We start from the raw sequence: 16,822 nt of genomic DNA on the forward strand, positions 1-16,822 counted from the left end.
TCCTTTTACACCCCCCCACCCCACCCCCCGAATCCTATAGAACGGACGATATTTAATCCACGCAGAAACGACCAAGGATTAATAATATTAACGTGTTTAAGCAAACAGATAGTCTACTGCCGGACTATCTAACCCATTTGAAGGCCAATGTAGACAAATTATTATCGAGGCTTCACCCCCCCCCCCCATTTCCTATGCACGCACATTGTCAGTAGACCCCCCCCCGCCCCAATACACAGGCGTTTGGGTTCACCTCCATCCGTACCGGCTAAATGGATGTCCCCACAGAGTCGGGGCAGTCATCGAGTTACGAGCTGGTTGCGTGCGTTCATGAGCGGTTCGTAAGTCGGAACAAATTAATGTACTGTATTTAAATGCGCATAGGTCGGTGTTATCAAATGTGTTACGGTTCAACAAAAAAGGGATGCATTTGTTAAACTCAGAAATACGACGAAGCATTGTACACGTGGGACCTCTGCGTTTAGTTAGTTTTTAGTTTATTTATTTTGGTATAGCCCTGTGAGCCATTCGGCTCTTGAATCGGGTGCAACCACAACAAACAAAAACACGAACAAGAAAACATCTTAAAGTGACTTTGTGTGACTGTGCAAACAGAAAATCCAGGAAAAAACAGCAAAATATTCTTGAAAAAAGCACCGTACACCAACGCTGTGCAAAAAATCCCAGTGGGATGCAAGTCAAACAACAACCACAAGAAAACTTAGATTAAGGCCATCAGTCTAACCCCGTACTACAACAAAACAAACATGTCCAAACCAAAACACTTTTCGAAATCACCAAAAAATAAAGCCATAATTGCAACGTAACAGTGATCACAGGGACTGTGACCGAATTTGTACAATAAACTACATAAATAACATGTAACACCAAAATCCTAGAGTCATAGCTGGCTGCATGAGTTACTCCACAACAGAAGCATCGGTCAGAGTATCAAATTTTTCAATGCACCTTTAAGATCAGCACGCTAAATCAAAATACAGATAATACTTTGCAGCGTCAGCCGGAGCGAAACATTTTATTTTATTTTACGCCAATGAATAGCAGTGGCAGCTCGGGGTGTACAACTCGTCTAGAGCAGGATGGCGAACGTGTTAATCTCGCTCCCCTCCACCTCGTCACAGCCACGCCGTCGCCCACCCCCCACCGCTTCTCGTGGCGTCATCAGCCCCGATCCTCACCACCCCCGCCAAGGCGGCTCTATATAGCGTGACGTCATCGCCCCTCCGCTTCAAATTCACCAGTGTCGCGTGACGTCATCACCCATCCCGCCTCCTCGCGACATTGTTTCGTGACGTCATCGCCCCCTCAATCTAGGGTGACGGCATCAGCCCTCTGTTCCACTCACCAGTGTCGCGTGACGTCGATAACTCTGAAGTCATCAGCCCCTCCCCTCCACCTCAACAGCGAGGCGTCATAACCCCCACCCTCCCCCCGGGGCTGGCGTTACAGACAAGCGTCTTATTATTATTGTGATGTTTCTATTGGCGTGTAGCGTAATGCAAACTGTATAGTAGATAACACACAATGTAACAAATATAATAAAAACCCCATCTGTTTTATCTGCACTTACTGAGAGTCCTGATTGCCGGTTTGCTTGTCGGAAGAGGCGCAAAGAGTCACCGCAACTGCACACACGCACGTGCACGCGCACAGCCACACAAAGATCCCCCGTGTAGCCTGTTACAGACTGGAGGGGCAAGTGCTGTTAGCGAGCGCCTATGACGGCCGGCACGGCACACGAGGTGGTGGGTGGCCAGCACCACGCCCGGCCGCCTTTGTCTCCCCAGTGGCGATGTTTACTACACACCGCACCAGGTACTCATTTGAGGCTGAGTTGTCCTAGGGAGGCCCAGGACCCATTCAGATAATCGTCACCGGTCTTGGTTGTGAGCGGGAATGGAACTCGGGTCACCGAGTGAGGAGCGCTACCATTGCACTGCCGCTCCACGCGCGCGTGCTCTCACTTTCACACACAACACAAATATCCCCGTATAGCCTCAGCAGACTGTTGAGCCAAGTGCTGTTAGCGGGATGCTGTGACTCATTACATCTCAGATGATCGGTCCGCTGAACAAAATAGTTCCGCGGTTCAGTTCGCAGCTTGCGAGTTCGCAAGTCGATGTAAGAAAAATGTATTCCATGGAAGCTGGCTCGCCCATGTGGATGATGTTCGTAGAGCACAACGTCGAGCAGGTAAACTCACTCGGGAGACGTCAGCAACGAGTTGATGAAACATTGAGGCTTTTTTATTTTATTATTTCAGCGACTGGAACCACGCGCTACTCACTGGGCACACAAACGCACGCGGGCGCAGCCCCCATCGAGACGGCCACGGGACACGAACCCACGGGGGACACCGACTAACAGCGCGGGGCAAGGCGCTTCCCTTCGGGTTTCCGGGCTGGGTAGTAAGCGAACGAGCGTGACACACGACGCACACACACGACACGGTCAGTCTACGTCTAACGCTGTCCGCCACTGCGGCAGGAACAGCACCCTTGGGGTGCTCGTGGCGCCTCCGAGGCAAGCGGCCGGACCCCCCCCCCCCTGCCCCCAGGGCAATGCGGGCCAAACAACGTGGGTGACTGGGCGGGGGCGTGCACCCTCACCACAAAGTCACCAAGGGGACACCACATGGAGTCACACTCAGGGACTGTGCATGCGTGAAAATGTAAAGGGACAGTGTTTATTTCTGCTCGCAAGGGAGTAGGTGTCGAGCACCGCGCGTAACTTACCACGTGATACGGATTCCCCACAATCCCTGGGAATGCTTTTGAGGGACATCAGCCACGACTTCCATGGCCTCGACCACAGTTTGAATGAACGTCGAAAAATTTGAGCCGCTTCGTCGTGCGTGGCGCTCTTCAGCACGCCACATTTCAGTGCATCGCCCCCCCCCCCAACACAGCCAGTGGCACAGCAGAGAACCCCATCGGGAGCAGCAGAGGGGTCTGGGTGAAATGGGGAGGTCCGAAGTTAACTCTGATTTGCCAAGGACTGCCCCCTTTAAAGATAGGAAGTTTAATCGCAATGGGCCGATCGTGTTTGAACGGAGTCCTGCAGGACAGGGATCGTCCCCATCGATAGCAAGCATCAGAAATGGCAAACACTGCACGTGGCCGGGGCAGGCAGCCAGGCGCCATCATCAGCCGAAGGATGAATTTCAGCCTCGTCGGACTGAACACCAGATTACTGTCGGAGTGAACACCAGATTACTGTCGGAGTGAACACCAGATTACTGTCGAGAGTAAACACCAGATTACTGTCGAGTGAACACCAGATTACTGTCGAGTGAACACCAGATTACTGTCGAGTGAACACCAGATTACTGTCGGAGTGAACACCAGATTACTGTCGAGTGAACACCAGATTACTGTCGGAGTAAACACCAGATTACTGTCGGGAGTAAACACCAGATTACTGTCAAGTGAACACCAGATTACTGTCGAGTGAACACCAGATTACTGTCGGAGTGAACACCAGATTACTGTCGAGTGAACACCAGATTACTGTCGGAGTAAACACCAGATTACTGTCGAGTGAACACCAGATTACTGTCGAGTGAACACCAGATTACTGTCGGGAGTGAACACCAGATTACTGTCGAGTGAACAGCAGATTACTGTCAGAGTGAACACCAGATTACTGTCGGAGTAAACACCAGATTACTGTCGAGTGAACACCAGATTACTGTCGGAGTGAACACCAGATTACTGTCGGAGTGAACACCAGATTACTGTCGGGAGTAAACACCAGATTACTGTCAGAGTGAACACCAGATTACTGTCGGAGTAAACACCAGATTACTGTCGGAGTAAACACCAGATTACTGTTGGAGTGAACACCAGATTACTGTCGGGAGTAAACACCAGATTACTGTCGGGAGTAAACACCAGATTACTGTCGAGAGTGAACACCAGATTACTGTCGGAGTGAACACCAGATTACTGTCGAGTAAACACCAGATTACTGTCGAGTGAACACCAGATTACTGTCGGGAGTAAACACCAGATTACTGTCGGGAGTGAACACCAGATTACTGTCGGAGTGAACACCAGATTACTGTCGAGTAAACACCAGATTACTGTCGAGTGAACACCAGATGACTGTCGGAGTAAACACCAGATTACTGTCGGAGTGAACACCAGATTACTGTCGGAGTGAACACCAGATTACTGTCGGGAGTAAACACCAGATTACTGTCGGAGTGAACACCAGATTACTGTCGGAGTGAACACCAGATTACTGTCGGAGTGAAGACCAGATTACTTTCGAGTGAACACCAGATTACTGTCGGAGTGAACACCAGATTACTGTCGGAGTGAACACCTGATTACTGTCGGAGTGAACACCATATTACTGTCGGGAGTAAACACCAGATTACTGTCGGAGTGAACACCAGATTACTGTCGGAGTGAACACCAGATTACTGTCGGAGTAAACACCAGATTACTGTCGGAGTGAACACCAGATTACTGTCGGGAGTAAACACCAGATTACTGTCGGAGTGAACACCAGATTACTGTCTGGACTAAACACCAGATTACTGTCGAGTGAACACCAGATTACTGTCGAGTGAACACCAGATTACTGTCGGAGTGAACACCAGATTACTGTCGGAGTGAACACCAGATTACTGTCGGAGTGAACACCAGATTACTGTCGGAGTAAACACCAGATTACTGTCGGGAGTAAACACCAGATTACTGTCGGAGTGAACACCAGATTACTGTCGGGAGTAAACACCAGATTACTGTCGGAGTAAACACCAGAGTACTGTCAGAGTGAACACCAGATTACTGTCGGAGTGAACACCAGATTACTGTCGGAGTGAACACCAGATTACTGTCGGAGTAAACACCAGATTACTGTCGGGAGTAAACACCAGATTACTGTTGGGAGTAAACACCAGATTACTGTCGAGTGAACACCAGATTACTGTCGGAGTGAACACCAGATTACTGTCGAGTGAACACCAGATTACTGTCGGGAGTGAACACCAGATTACTGTCGGAGTGAACACCAGATTACTGTCGGGAGTAAACACCAGATTACTGTCGAGTGAACACCTAATTACTGTCGGAGTGAACACCAGATTACTGTCTGAGTGAACACCATATTACTGTCGGGAGTAAACACCAGATTACTGTCGGAGTGAACACCAGATTACTGTCGGGAGTAAACACCAGATTACTGTCGGAGTAAACACCAGATTACTGTCGGGAGTAAACACCAGATTACTGTCGAGTGAACACCTAATTACTGTCGGAGTGAACACCAGATTACTGTCTGAGTGAACACCAGATTACTGTCGGAATGAACACCAGATTCCTGTCGAGTGAACACCAGATTACTGTCGGAGTGAACACCAGATTACTGTCGAGTGAACACCAGATTACTGTCGGAGTGAACACCAGATTACTGTCGGGAGTGAACACCAGATTACTGTCGGAGTGAACACCAGATTACTGTCGGGAGTGAACACCAGATTACTGAGCCTTCCTTGTCCGCCAACTCTGTGTTACGACGCCGCCCGCCGTGCCACTGGCTTCACTTATTGCACTCAATTCAAGCGGAATATCGCGGTGGATTTGTTCCGATACTCGTGCAGCGCGGTAGTAGCCCCTCGAGGCAAGCGACGTTGTTCTAACGGCCGTACAGACACGCGCATGGACGCACGCGTATTACAATACAGTACACGATACAGTATACAGAAGTTATAATAAATAACGCACGGGTGAGCACACACAGAGTCGACACCCGCATAAGTGGGGGTCGTGTCTGTAAACTAGAACGTAGGACGAGTAGAACCAGGCAGGCCCCACGGCGCGCTTCAGTGGAACGGGCTGGACTGGGCAGCTACGCAGGGCGACAGCCAACCTCAAGCCAGAAATACTGCAACACGCAACGCTACGGGGAACACGCGTGTAACACGACACGGGGACACGCGTGTAACACATTACCTACGGAGCCCATATCACTTTAAAAAGCATGCAGCTATCACTCAGCATGCGACATGACGGTGTCATGGCTCGGCAGGATGAAGCCTCATGTTCGATGCCAACCCTAAACATATAAATATATACACGAGGTGCCAACCTACACACAGAGAGTGGTAATAACACATACACACAGAGTGGTACTAACACACACAGAGTGGTACTCACACACACACACGAGTCGTACTAACACACACACACGAGTCGTACTAACACACACAGAGTGGTACTAACAGAGTAATACTAAAACACACAAAGTGGTACTAACACACACGAGTCGTACTAACACACGCACACGTCGTACTAACACACGCACACGAGTCGTACTAACACACACAGTCGTACTAATACACACACAGTCGTACTAACACACACACACAGTCGTACTAACACACACACGGTGCCAACCCATATGGAAACTGGCCTACAACTGCGACACCATTATCATTTTGTACCGGCGTCACAGACCATTCCACCATTTCACTACGGTGTTCAGGCCATTACGATGACACTAATCATTATCATAATACTTTACCATTCTCTCAAGGTACAAAGACCAAACGAGCTCAACAACAAGATTGGCAGTCAACGGCAGGTAAGAGACAGCGATCGGATTGGCATGCGGCGTGAGGAACATGGGTGAGAGCCAGTGGGGAAATCGCGGCGTGAGCGACTGCGTCCGGACAGAAGGGCGTCAACGGAGCTGCCACGGTACTCGAACGGTGGCAGACGCAAGAGTCTCACAGCACCCTCCCATTGGCCAGAATGGAGCCCAAACGCAGCGTGAGCTTCTCAGGAGTCGATTTTTCCCACTCGCGGCGATCAGCTCGCTCGGCCAGCGGACCAAAGAGAGCCGTCCCCCCGTCCTCCTCCTTCGCGATTGCTGCGCCAGGCCGCGGCAACGCGTCGGGGCCTCCGCGTTGCGCCGCGACGCACGGGCAGCGCCAAGCTCCCGGCCACGGCTCGAGGCAGCCAGGGCAGTCCGCGATGCTCGCGTGCGGGGGACAGCGCCGCATCTGCCAGCTGACTCCCGCGGTGGCTGCACAATGTGACGTTGAGCTAAAGAGCAGGCCTACCGAGGGACGCGTGCTTGAATTAGAAACGCATGCTGGCCTAGTGGCTATGGCCTGAAGGAGACTTGCGGAAAGCTCCACAAGGTGCGACGCGGTCCACCGCGCCGTTGCTGGGAGTGCGCGCGCCTCCACGCGCGGTTGACGCGGCGGGTGAGGCCGACGCGCACGAGCGGTCAACATCACACAAATCGATCCCCGCGAGGGTGGTTCGCGATGAAGGCAGGTTCAGAATACTGGAAACAATCCACTGCTGGAACGCGAGAGGCTCACGTCCGCAAACACCGTTCAACAGCTCGAGGTCTGGCAATGAATTAAGCGACTGGGCCAACTTCAAGTCGAGCAACGGGGTCGGCTCCCATCATCGGCCCCGCCGAAGCTGCCGTTTTTCCACAGCACTGATAATGCACGCACACTTGCCTGCTCGCCGCGGCCGTCCGGGACCCGTGTCTTCGAATGAGATGCAGAACTGAGCAGGCTTGCGTGGCCATGTCCCACACAGCGCATCATCACAACAAGGCTGCACCTGCCGCCGACGCCCCGCGCCTGTACTCAACGAATGCCCTCCTCATGGCGGTACGTGCCGCGTTATACTGCGCACGTCCACGAGCTCTTGGTCGAAGTCGTGCTTCAGCCGATTTTGCATTCTAATTGTTACCGCGCAGCTGGGCAGAAACATCGCTGGCTGACCTGTCCAAGAATGACCGACGCTATGCTTGCACAGAGGCCTCCTGGTTAATCCAGGGGCCAGCTCTACTGCCGTGCCTGCCTGGTCAGGGGTCGGCGTTTGCATTCCCACTCCCATGGACGTGGTCATGGCTAAGGGTCGCAGTTAGGGGTCGCTGCTAGGGGTCACGGCTAATGGTGGCGGCTAGAGGTCATGGCTAGGAGTCGCCATAGGAAACACGCGTAGGCAAGCACCTTGGACATGGAGCCCCGTGTGGCGATACCGCCGGGCATCGAGCTGTGTATAACGATGCCACTGCCGCTCATGAACGCTGGGAACATGGCGGCTTGCTGGCTTTTGGCAAGGACGAACACAATGGACGCACACCTAGGGTCTACAGCGACATCGTTTTTTCCTTTAAGCATTTGGTGATCGCATTGGTAGCGCGCACGTTAGTTTGAACGCCCTGTTGCAGTTCAGGCTAAACCTCTCTCCCACGACTACATCCACGACTACATCCACACCCTTCCGTCTCCATCTCCACCATCTACCCACGCCTCGACATGTGCTCACAGTGCTGTGCCAAATTTTAGAATACTGCGCCCTCTGCCATCGTTCTCTTGGCCATTCACTTGTGAATATATAATACTTAATATTGTTGGCGAGAGCAAAGCGACGACGCCTTAACATTATTCACCAACCGTGTCGGGTGCCTGGAGACGTACAACGGGGCTCCTCTGCAGGCGGACGCAGCCCGCGAGCACAACACTCGCACGCGCCACAGGGGAAACAAACGATCTGCCGCAGAAGCTGAGGACCGTACGCGACTGCAGAAGTAGCTCCGAAATCGACTCGCCAGCTGAGTGCGACGTTCGCGGCTGTGGAGGGCGCGGATTGGATGAGACATGCGCACCACGCACGGCGTCCTCGCATGAGCCACCCGTCCACGTTGCCACACCACCCGGGCCCCGGCGATTGGTCCCCGCTCGGCGACGGAACAGATCCCACGTCTCACCCCCCTCGCCGCCCCGGCAGGCGCCTTGACCGACCGAATGCAACAACTTCGTCCCTTACGGCCGCCTCTGCCAGGCTCCATTTGGCGAGAGGGCGGTGGAGAGACGCTCAGTTTGCTTGTAAATACTTTAACATTTTCATTAAAGAGACGACATGAGACATGCGGCAACAAACTACACGCTACATCTCGCCGCACGGTGCGGCTAGGCCCCCCCGCTGAGGGGTCGCGCGGCTTGGAGCACGTTAAGCACCGAGGAAATGTAAGCAAGATAAACACTTTTTTTTTACGGACTTGTTCATCCCGGGGGGGGCCTAGTCGGCTCCGCTGTCTGAACGCCACATAACAACCACCGATCGCCGATCGCAAAGGCTTCCGCGGTTCACGGCAGGAGCGCTCTGCTTAAAATTTTTTAACAAAGCCTGGGCCATCGGACCAATGCTCAGATTTCCAAACGTCATGGCTGCTTCCAAACTTTCAGGTCGGGCTTCGAGCTAAACAGCAGCGTAGAGTCTTTTGCACGCGCATCCCTTGGGTTCTCAGCTCGGTGTCATGGCCGTCAGAGCGCGGTGTCGGCGGAGGCTCGAGGTCACTTCAGGCGCTGGGTGACGTTGGCCAGAGCCACGGCAAAGGCCTGCACGGCCGAGAACGGGGACTGGAAGTCGAGGATGTAGGCGTTCCCGTCGATCCTGCCGAACTGCATCACCTGCGGCGGCACCGCGGAGCAGCGCGTCAGCGTCGCTTCCCCCCCAGCCCCTCGCACGACGCCACTCCTGTCCGCGAGTCACGCAGAGATATGAACGAGTGTGCGAGCGTGCGGGATCGCAAACGTGAACGGGCGTGTGCACGTGAGCACGCGTTTGAGAGTGTAATTGCTTGTATGAGAACATGTGATCGCGTGTGATCATATGTGATAGTGTGTGATCGCGTGTGACAACGTGTGATCGCGTGTGATAGCTTGTGATAACGTGATCGCATGTAATAACGTGTGATAGCATGTGATAACGTGTGATTCCCTGTGATAACGTGTTTGATAACGTGACCGCATGTGGTAACGTGTGTGATAATGTATGATCGCGTGTGATAACCCGTGTCATAACGTGTGCGATCACGTGTGACCACGTCTGATAATGCGTGTGATAATGTGTGATAATGTGTGATAATGTGTGATGTGTGATATTGTGTGATGTGTGATAATGTGTGATAATGTGTGATAATGTGTGATCGCGTGTACGAGTGAACGCGTGCGTGAGCGGGCGGCGCCGACCAGTTTCCCGTCGAGCTCGATCTGGAAGTTCTTGGCCGACTCCTGGGTGACGCGGCCCCCGAAGTCGAGCTGGTAGACCTGCGTGGCCTCGTTCCACAGCGGCTGCTTGTTGGCCATGACGTAGACGAAGCCCTGCGTGCCACCGCCGCCGCCACCGCCGCCGCTTCCGCCGCCAACCCCGGCCCCGCTGCCGCTTCCTGCCGGGCGGCCCCCGTCCTCCCTGTCGCTGCGCCGGCCTGCACGGTAAAACGCACGGCACTTACCAGGGAGCTCCCGACGGGGGGAGGGAGGGGAAAGGAGGGGGCAGCAGGGACGAGAGGGATAGGGAGGGGCGGGGGAGAGGCATGGGAGGGCTGGGAAGGACAGGAGGGAAAGAGGGACAGGAGGGAGGGAGAGACAAGAAGGAGGGAGGGATGGGTAGGAGGGAGGGAGGTTGCCGCTACCTTTGGCCTCGTCTGCCTCCATGCCACCCGCTCCCCGTGCCCCCCGCTTGCCCTTCCAGCCCTTGCGGAATGCGGGGCCCTGGCTCGAGGTGAACTCGTCCCCGCTCACCACCACCTCGTGCTCGCTCTCCGAGCTGTCCTGGAACTCCCCGCCGCCCCCGCTCAGGCTGCCACTGCCCCCGCCACCGCTGCCACCGCCGCCGCCCTTTGACAGCATCTTCTTGCTGGACGGGGCCTTGGCGACGGCGCCAGCCAGCGGCTCCCGGCCTAGCGGGCCCTTGCTGCTGCCTCCGCCACCCTTCTTCTTGTCCCCACGGCCGGCCTTGGGACTCGCGAGCAGTGAGTTGAGGTCAGTAAGCAGACGTGTGTCCTTGCGTGCGCCTGCATCCCCCGCAGACGCACAGCACGGTTTGTCAAGAGGTGGGAACGAAGCGGAGATCCCCCCGCGTAGCCCTTAATTGACCATTGGGGCAAGTTCTGTTAGAAAGTGCCTATTAAGGCCTAGGTGCGGTGGTGTGGCCAGTACCAAACCGGCTGCCTTTGTCAACTCCACACCAGGTACTCATTAAGGCTGAGTCGACCTGGGGGGGCACATGTTGGAATATTCCAAAGCTCGTGTAGCCGAAGAGGCCATGAGGGTGGTGTCGCTATCAATGGGAGACCGTGCCCAACAAAAGCGGCTGTGATTCTATCACCACCTGGGAGTTTTAATCTTTGCCAAGTTCTACAAATGCAACTGTCAGCAGTGCCGACACCACGGCCTCTGGCAATGTCACAGTCCCCCCATCTCCAAGGACGAGAGTTGGCAGCCGAAACCCTAAGCTACGTTATGACGTGTGGTGTTCTCTGGGAGCCGCCACGCTAGCCCAGGGAAAAGTTAAACGTTGTGATAGTGATGATAGAGCCTCCGTCTCACGGCATTGTTTGGTCTGCAGGCTCTGAGACAATGCAGTCACGGCACTAAAAACTAGATTTTAGTACTCACGTTAAATTCTGGGGTCACCGACACACTCCGGCCAAGATACAATTTAACTCCATCCCTGTGCTGGGCACCCAGGGACTTAGCAAATATTTAATATTTTAATTGATAAATGCCCAGGTGCCTGGCACATTGTGTCTGAGCCAGAGCGTTTCGGTGAGCACCGTACGAACAAAACCACAATGCCTAAGTGACCAGCGCTCTAACGCAGCGGGGTTGCGATGGCACATCAGGTGACAAAACCTTCCGTGTCCTCTCATTGGTGAACCTGGACGATGTCAGGTTGCCCCCGCAAGCTTCCACGCCTTCTTACCTGGCTTGTCAACCCGGCAGGAGCTGGCACAATCCGCTGGCATCATCTCCCCGTAGCTGGGGTCGGGAACCCGCGCCCCACCGCACACGGCCTCGGCCCCTGCCAGGCCCATGATGGTGCCGCCGGCCGCGGCATCAGCCCCTGCAGAACCTTGGTGATGCTGCTGCTGCTGATGCTGCTGCTGATGGGGATGATGCTGCTGATGCGGCGCCGGCTGTCCCCGCTCTCCGGCATGCGCTGCCCGGGCAATGGTGGCGTAACGCTGCGCCAGGTCCGTGTATGACGGCTGCACGCTCACGCTCGCCCGTGGCTCTCCGGTCACCAAGATGTTGGGCCGAGGCAGTGTGGCGTAGTGGCCGGCCGCCGGGAGGCATACGGCCGCGGCGGCAGTGGGCGGGTAGTTCATGGCGAGCGCCTGCCGCGGCACCGTCACGCCATCACCGTACTGCACCGGCAGCCCGCTGGCGTCTCTGCCGGTGTAGGCCACGGGCACGGCGGCGTGGCGCGTGGCGGCACCGCCGCTACCACTGTAGTTGTGCTGGTATCGGGCCATGTTGGTGGGTCTCATGGTGGCATAATATTGGGCATTGCCACCGCTGAGCGCACCGCGAGGGCTGTTCTGGGATCGTTGTGCTGCGGCAGCTACCGCTGCCGGGAGAAAGTTTCCGGCGTGCTTGGCCTGCGCTTGGTGTGACGTCGGAATCATAGTTCCATAGTGCCCGGCTACAGACTTGGCCCTGCCGCCCTGCTGCAGCCACTGGTCTCGCGATGGGTTCAGCGTCTGCACGTCCCTATAGCACTGAGCGGGCTTGCTCACCGCGGAGCCGCCGTCTCGGCCGGGAATTTGCGCGGACTTCGGTAAGGCCGGAACGCTGGAGACCTCTCTCTTCAGCGTGTCCGTGCCCATCTCTCTCGTGGCTCCGCGATAGCTCTGAGCAACTTTGGTGGGCGCGGCCGCAGGCATCTCTCCCGACGAGGCCCTGCGACCCTCCGATGGTTTGGGGGAACTGGTGATCGGCACGGATGGTCCATCCGTCTGGCACTCCGCCGGCTTCTTGGCCTCCACACTCCCTTCTTTGCCGGCCTCTTTGTGATGGCCCGGGTCCGCTTTGGCCACCACTGCTGTTGCTGCTGCGGCCGCATTTTCTTTCTTAAAGGATTTTTCAGATGCGTCATCCTCAGAGAACGCCCCGTTCACGTACTCGGTCTGGTCGCGGCAGGGGTCGGCCGGGCTCAGCAAGCTGTACGAGGACTGTGAGCTCAGTGGCGAGATGCTCACAGAGTGCACGATCACAGTGCTCTGCTTCTGCTGCTGCGGCTGTTGTTGCTGCTGCTGTATTTGTGGTGGCTGTGTCTGCTGTTGTTGAATCTGCTGTTGCTGCGTCTGCTGTTGTTGCTGAATCTGTTGTTGTATTTGCTGCTGCTGAATCTGCTGTTTCTGCTGTTGCAACTGTTGCTGCTGTTGTAATTGCTGTTGCTGAATCTGCTGCTGTTGCAATTGTTGTTGTTGCAATTGCTGTTGTTGCTGCTGTTGCAATTGCTGTTGTTGTAATTGTTGTTGCTGCTGTTGCTGAATCTGCTGTTGCTGCATCTGTTGCTGTTGTTGAATCTGCTGCTGCATATGGTGCTGTTGCTGTTGCTGCTGCAGAATACTTTGCTGCTGCTGTATTTGTTGTTGTTGTTGCTGCGATGGCTGATGCTGCTGCTGCAGCTGGTGTTGCTGCTGCTGCATCAGCTGATGCTGCTGCGGTTGCAATTGCTGTTGCTGCATCTGTTGCTGTTGCTGCTGATGCATATGCTGCTGCTGTTGTTGTTTCAGCTGCTGCTGATGCAGCTGCTGCAGCTGCTGCTGCTGATGGATATGCTGCTGCAGCGCTTGTATTTGCTGCTGGTGAATCTGGTGCTGCTGAATCTGTTGCTGGATTTGCCGTGTGCTCGAGTGCTCCATCGTTTTGGTAGCCGTGGCACCGGCACTTTGCCCCACATAGGCACCGTGATGGCCGCCGTTTCCCGGCAGTCTGGCCTGCTGCTGCTGCTGGTACCCCTCCCCCTTCTGTTGCTGCTGCTGCTGCAGCTGCGGCTGGGCCTGAGCGTGCTGCCCCTGCTGCGGTCTCAGCTGACAGGGGCAGGTCTCTGCGGAGAAGGCCGCGTTGGGAGCCTTCGCCTGCGCCGTGACTCTCTGGCCGTCGCTCAGCCTCACCGACTGCCCCGAGCTTTTCGAGGGCAGCGTGTTGGAGGCGACTCTCTGCACTGGGTTGGCGGCCCGCGCGTACTGCGCTGACTGGCCCTGCAGGTTAAACGCTACGGGCGCCATTGCCGGCTTCTCGCTGCCCGACTTCACGAGTTCCGCACTCCCTCTTTTCACCGTGCTAACCCCCGGCTGCTGCTGTGGTGGCGGCACCACCGGCTGCTTGCCGCCATCGTGGAACTGAGCCTGATGGAGGGCGGCGACGTTGCCCCCCTGGTATCCGGCGCCGGCGGCTTGGAAGGCGGCATTGGCGTGCTGGTAGGACACCCCCGAAGGCTGGTGGCCAAGCGTCGCCGACTGGTAGCTGGCGACGGCGGGCGGGTGCGGCGGCGCCAGTGGCGCCGTGGCCACGCTCGGGTGCGCCGCCGCCACTGGCGCCGCCGCCGCCAGCCCCGTCGGCTGGGCGGGCGCCTGCGACGTTTGGCCAAAGGGAGAGACGGGAGCCTGGGAGGAGGAGAAGGGAGGCGTGGGCGGCTGTGCGGAGAACGGGGACTGCGGGGCCTGCGGGGAGAATGGGGACTGCGGGGAGCTGGGAGCGGGCCCCGGGCTACGCAGGCCGTACATGCTCTGGCTGGTGCGCACCCCCGCGACCCCCGCTCCAGAAGTGCTCCCCGTGGAGGCGCGGGGGCGGCACACCTCCTGGACATTGCCGCTGCTGTCGAACGTGGTGATGCGCTCGTAGCCCAAGCTGGCAAGCGGAGGGCACGTGCAGGCCAGCCCTGCCATTTGTTGCTGCTGGGGTTGTTGCTGCTGCTGTTGCTGAGGCTGCACAAGGTGCTGCTGCTGCTGCTGCTGCACCTGTTGCTGGGGTGGATGCTGCTGTGGTTGCTGTTGTGAGTGCTGTTGTTGGTGCTGTAGTAAATGCTGCTGCTGTGCATGCTGCTGCTGCTGTGCATGCTGCTGCTGCGCATGTTGCTGCTGCTGCTGTTGATCCTGCAGACTCTGGGGAGTGAACGTGGTGGCGGCGCTGGCTGCAGAGGGCAGCCGCAGCGCCTCCCCTCCCTTGCGGATGTGAGCCACGGCCACGTTGTGGTCGCTGGTGAAGCCCAGCGCATCGCGATCTGACAGCTGCTGCTGCTGCTGGTACTGCCGCGACAGCAGCTCGCTCTTGGCGGCCGTCTCCTTCTCCCGGGCCGAGGCCGAGGCCGCCGCCGGGACGTGTGACTGCATGGCCTGCTGGCTGTATGCCGTCAGCTGGATGAACTGCGTCTGCTGTATGTGCGTTGTCTGCTGGCCGGCCTGCGAGTGGAGCGCCTGCTGGTTGAACTGCGTCTGCTGGCTATGCAGCATGGCCTGGGCAGTGAGCTGCATCTGGTGGAGCATCTGCTGGTTGGGGAATGGCGTGTGCTGCACATGCGGAGGCGGAGCTGGCTGCTGGGCATACGCCGGTGCCGAGCCACTGGTCCTGCCGGGGTGGTCCGCTCCCCCGAAGATGGCCTGCCCTGGCGCGGGGTTGGAGTTGCGCTTCAGTGTGCTGTAGTGCTCCGCCTCGCCGCGCTCCGACGCCGAGGCCACCGCCGCAGCCGCCACCGCCGCCTGGTTGGTGATGACGTCGAGTGGCCCCACGTGACCGCTCGCCCCGCCGATGGACGTGCGGGGATTGGCCAGCATCTCCCGCTGGGCGCTCTGATTGGCCAACTGGGCCTGCACCGCGGCCCTCTGATTGGCCAGAATGTCCAGCTGGGTGTTTTGGTTGGCCAGAACTGTCTGCACCGCCCTCTGGTTGGTGAGCTTCTCTCCCGGCACCGACTGGTTCACCATGTGCGCGTGCGCCGCCTTCTGATTGGCCAGCACGTCCATGTGCGGGAACTGACCCCCGAGCACCGCCTGGGCCACCCTCTGATTGGCCAGCGTGTAATCGACCTGCGCATTATGATTGGACAGATTCTGCTGCGCTAGTCTCTGGCCACCCAGGGCGTCGTACTGCACATTCTGAGCCACCTGAGACAGCCGCTGATTGGTCGGGACTTCCAGCTGCTGTGGACTGTGGTTGGAGGCCGCAGGCTGGCCCGGCCTCTGGCTGGTCAGGATGTCGAGCTGCACATTCTGATTGGCAAGCAGGCTCTGTGCCAAGCCGATGTTCTGCGTGGGAGAGATCGACTGGGCCGAGCTGAAGATGGGGGCGATGGGGATGTTCATGGAGCACGGAGGACTTGGCTCACGCTGGCCTGAGGCCCCGGCCACTGCACAGAGACACGGGGAGCAGAGATCAGGAGGGGGTGAGATAGAGAGGCGGGTTCAAATTGAAGCACACAGCACTCGTACACATGGCACACGCAGCATGATTACACGCAGCACGTGTAAACACAGCACACAGCACGTGTACACATGGCACGTGTACACACAGCACACAAGTGTATACATTGCACGTGTACACACAACACAGGTGAGACACAACACATGAAGAGCAGCAGCCATGAGGCAGGCAGGGCACAGCATCGCGCGTGACACACAGGACCTATGTATGCAGCAAATATTAGTTCAGTTCTCAAGTTAAATTGTTTAACCATGTCAGAACTCGAGAGATTAGAGGATGGGTTTCATTTACAAGAGTGACCTGGGTCACTCAAATGACAAAATAAATAAAAACAAATTCCAGCAGTGTAGCAAACAGAGCTACTACCATTTAATACACCTGCAGCAATAACCGGGCCGGCCTGCCGGATTATAATCGCGAACTTCTGGAACAGACGGCGAAAGCGCCACCACTAAGCCGCATCACCTCCCTGAGAGGAGGGGCTCCGAGGAGATAGCAGCGGGAGCCTGGGGGGCTGGGTGGAGGAGGCATGGGGGGGGGGGGTGG

General features: G+C 56.5%; 1 protein-coding gene across 3 annotated transcripts in view; it reads right to left on the bottom strand.

The window, feature by feature from the left end:
* Positions 1–2,245: 2,245 nt before the first annotated feature.
* The window catches only part of TULP4 (TUB like protein 4), a 48,890-nt gene continuing 34,313 nt past the window's right edge, over positions 2,246–16,822 (bottom strand). For 2 of the 3 annotated variants that reach the window (XM_076074895.1, XM_076074894.1), the window contains exons 14-17: positions 11,772–16,202; positions 10,480–10,860; positions 10,037–10,272; positions 2,246–9,475 (exon numbers count right to left, since the gene is read on the bottom strand). In XM_076074895.1, the coding sequence (XP_075931010.1) occupies positions 9,359–9,475; positions 10,037–10,272; positions 10,480–10,860; positions 11,772–16,202 (5,165 nt within the window). In that variant the 3' untranslated portion in view covers positions 2,246–9,358. The remainder of the gene's footprint in view (positions 9,476–10,036; positions 10,273–10,479; positions 10,861–11,771; positions 16,203–16,822) is intronic. The other variant, XR_012947216.1, reaches the window with a different exon arrangement.

Source organism: Petromyzon marinus, chromosome 51, assembly GCF_048934315.1.
Source record: "Petromyzon marinus isolate PM22_M1 ecotype Great Lakes invasive population chromosome 51, UKy_Petmar_22M1.pri1.0, whole genome shotgun sequence".
NCBI classification, from domain to species: domain Eukaryota; kingdom Metazoa; phylum Chordata; class Hyperoartia; order Petromyzontiformes; family Petromyzontidae; genus Petromyzon; species Petromyzon marinus.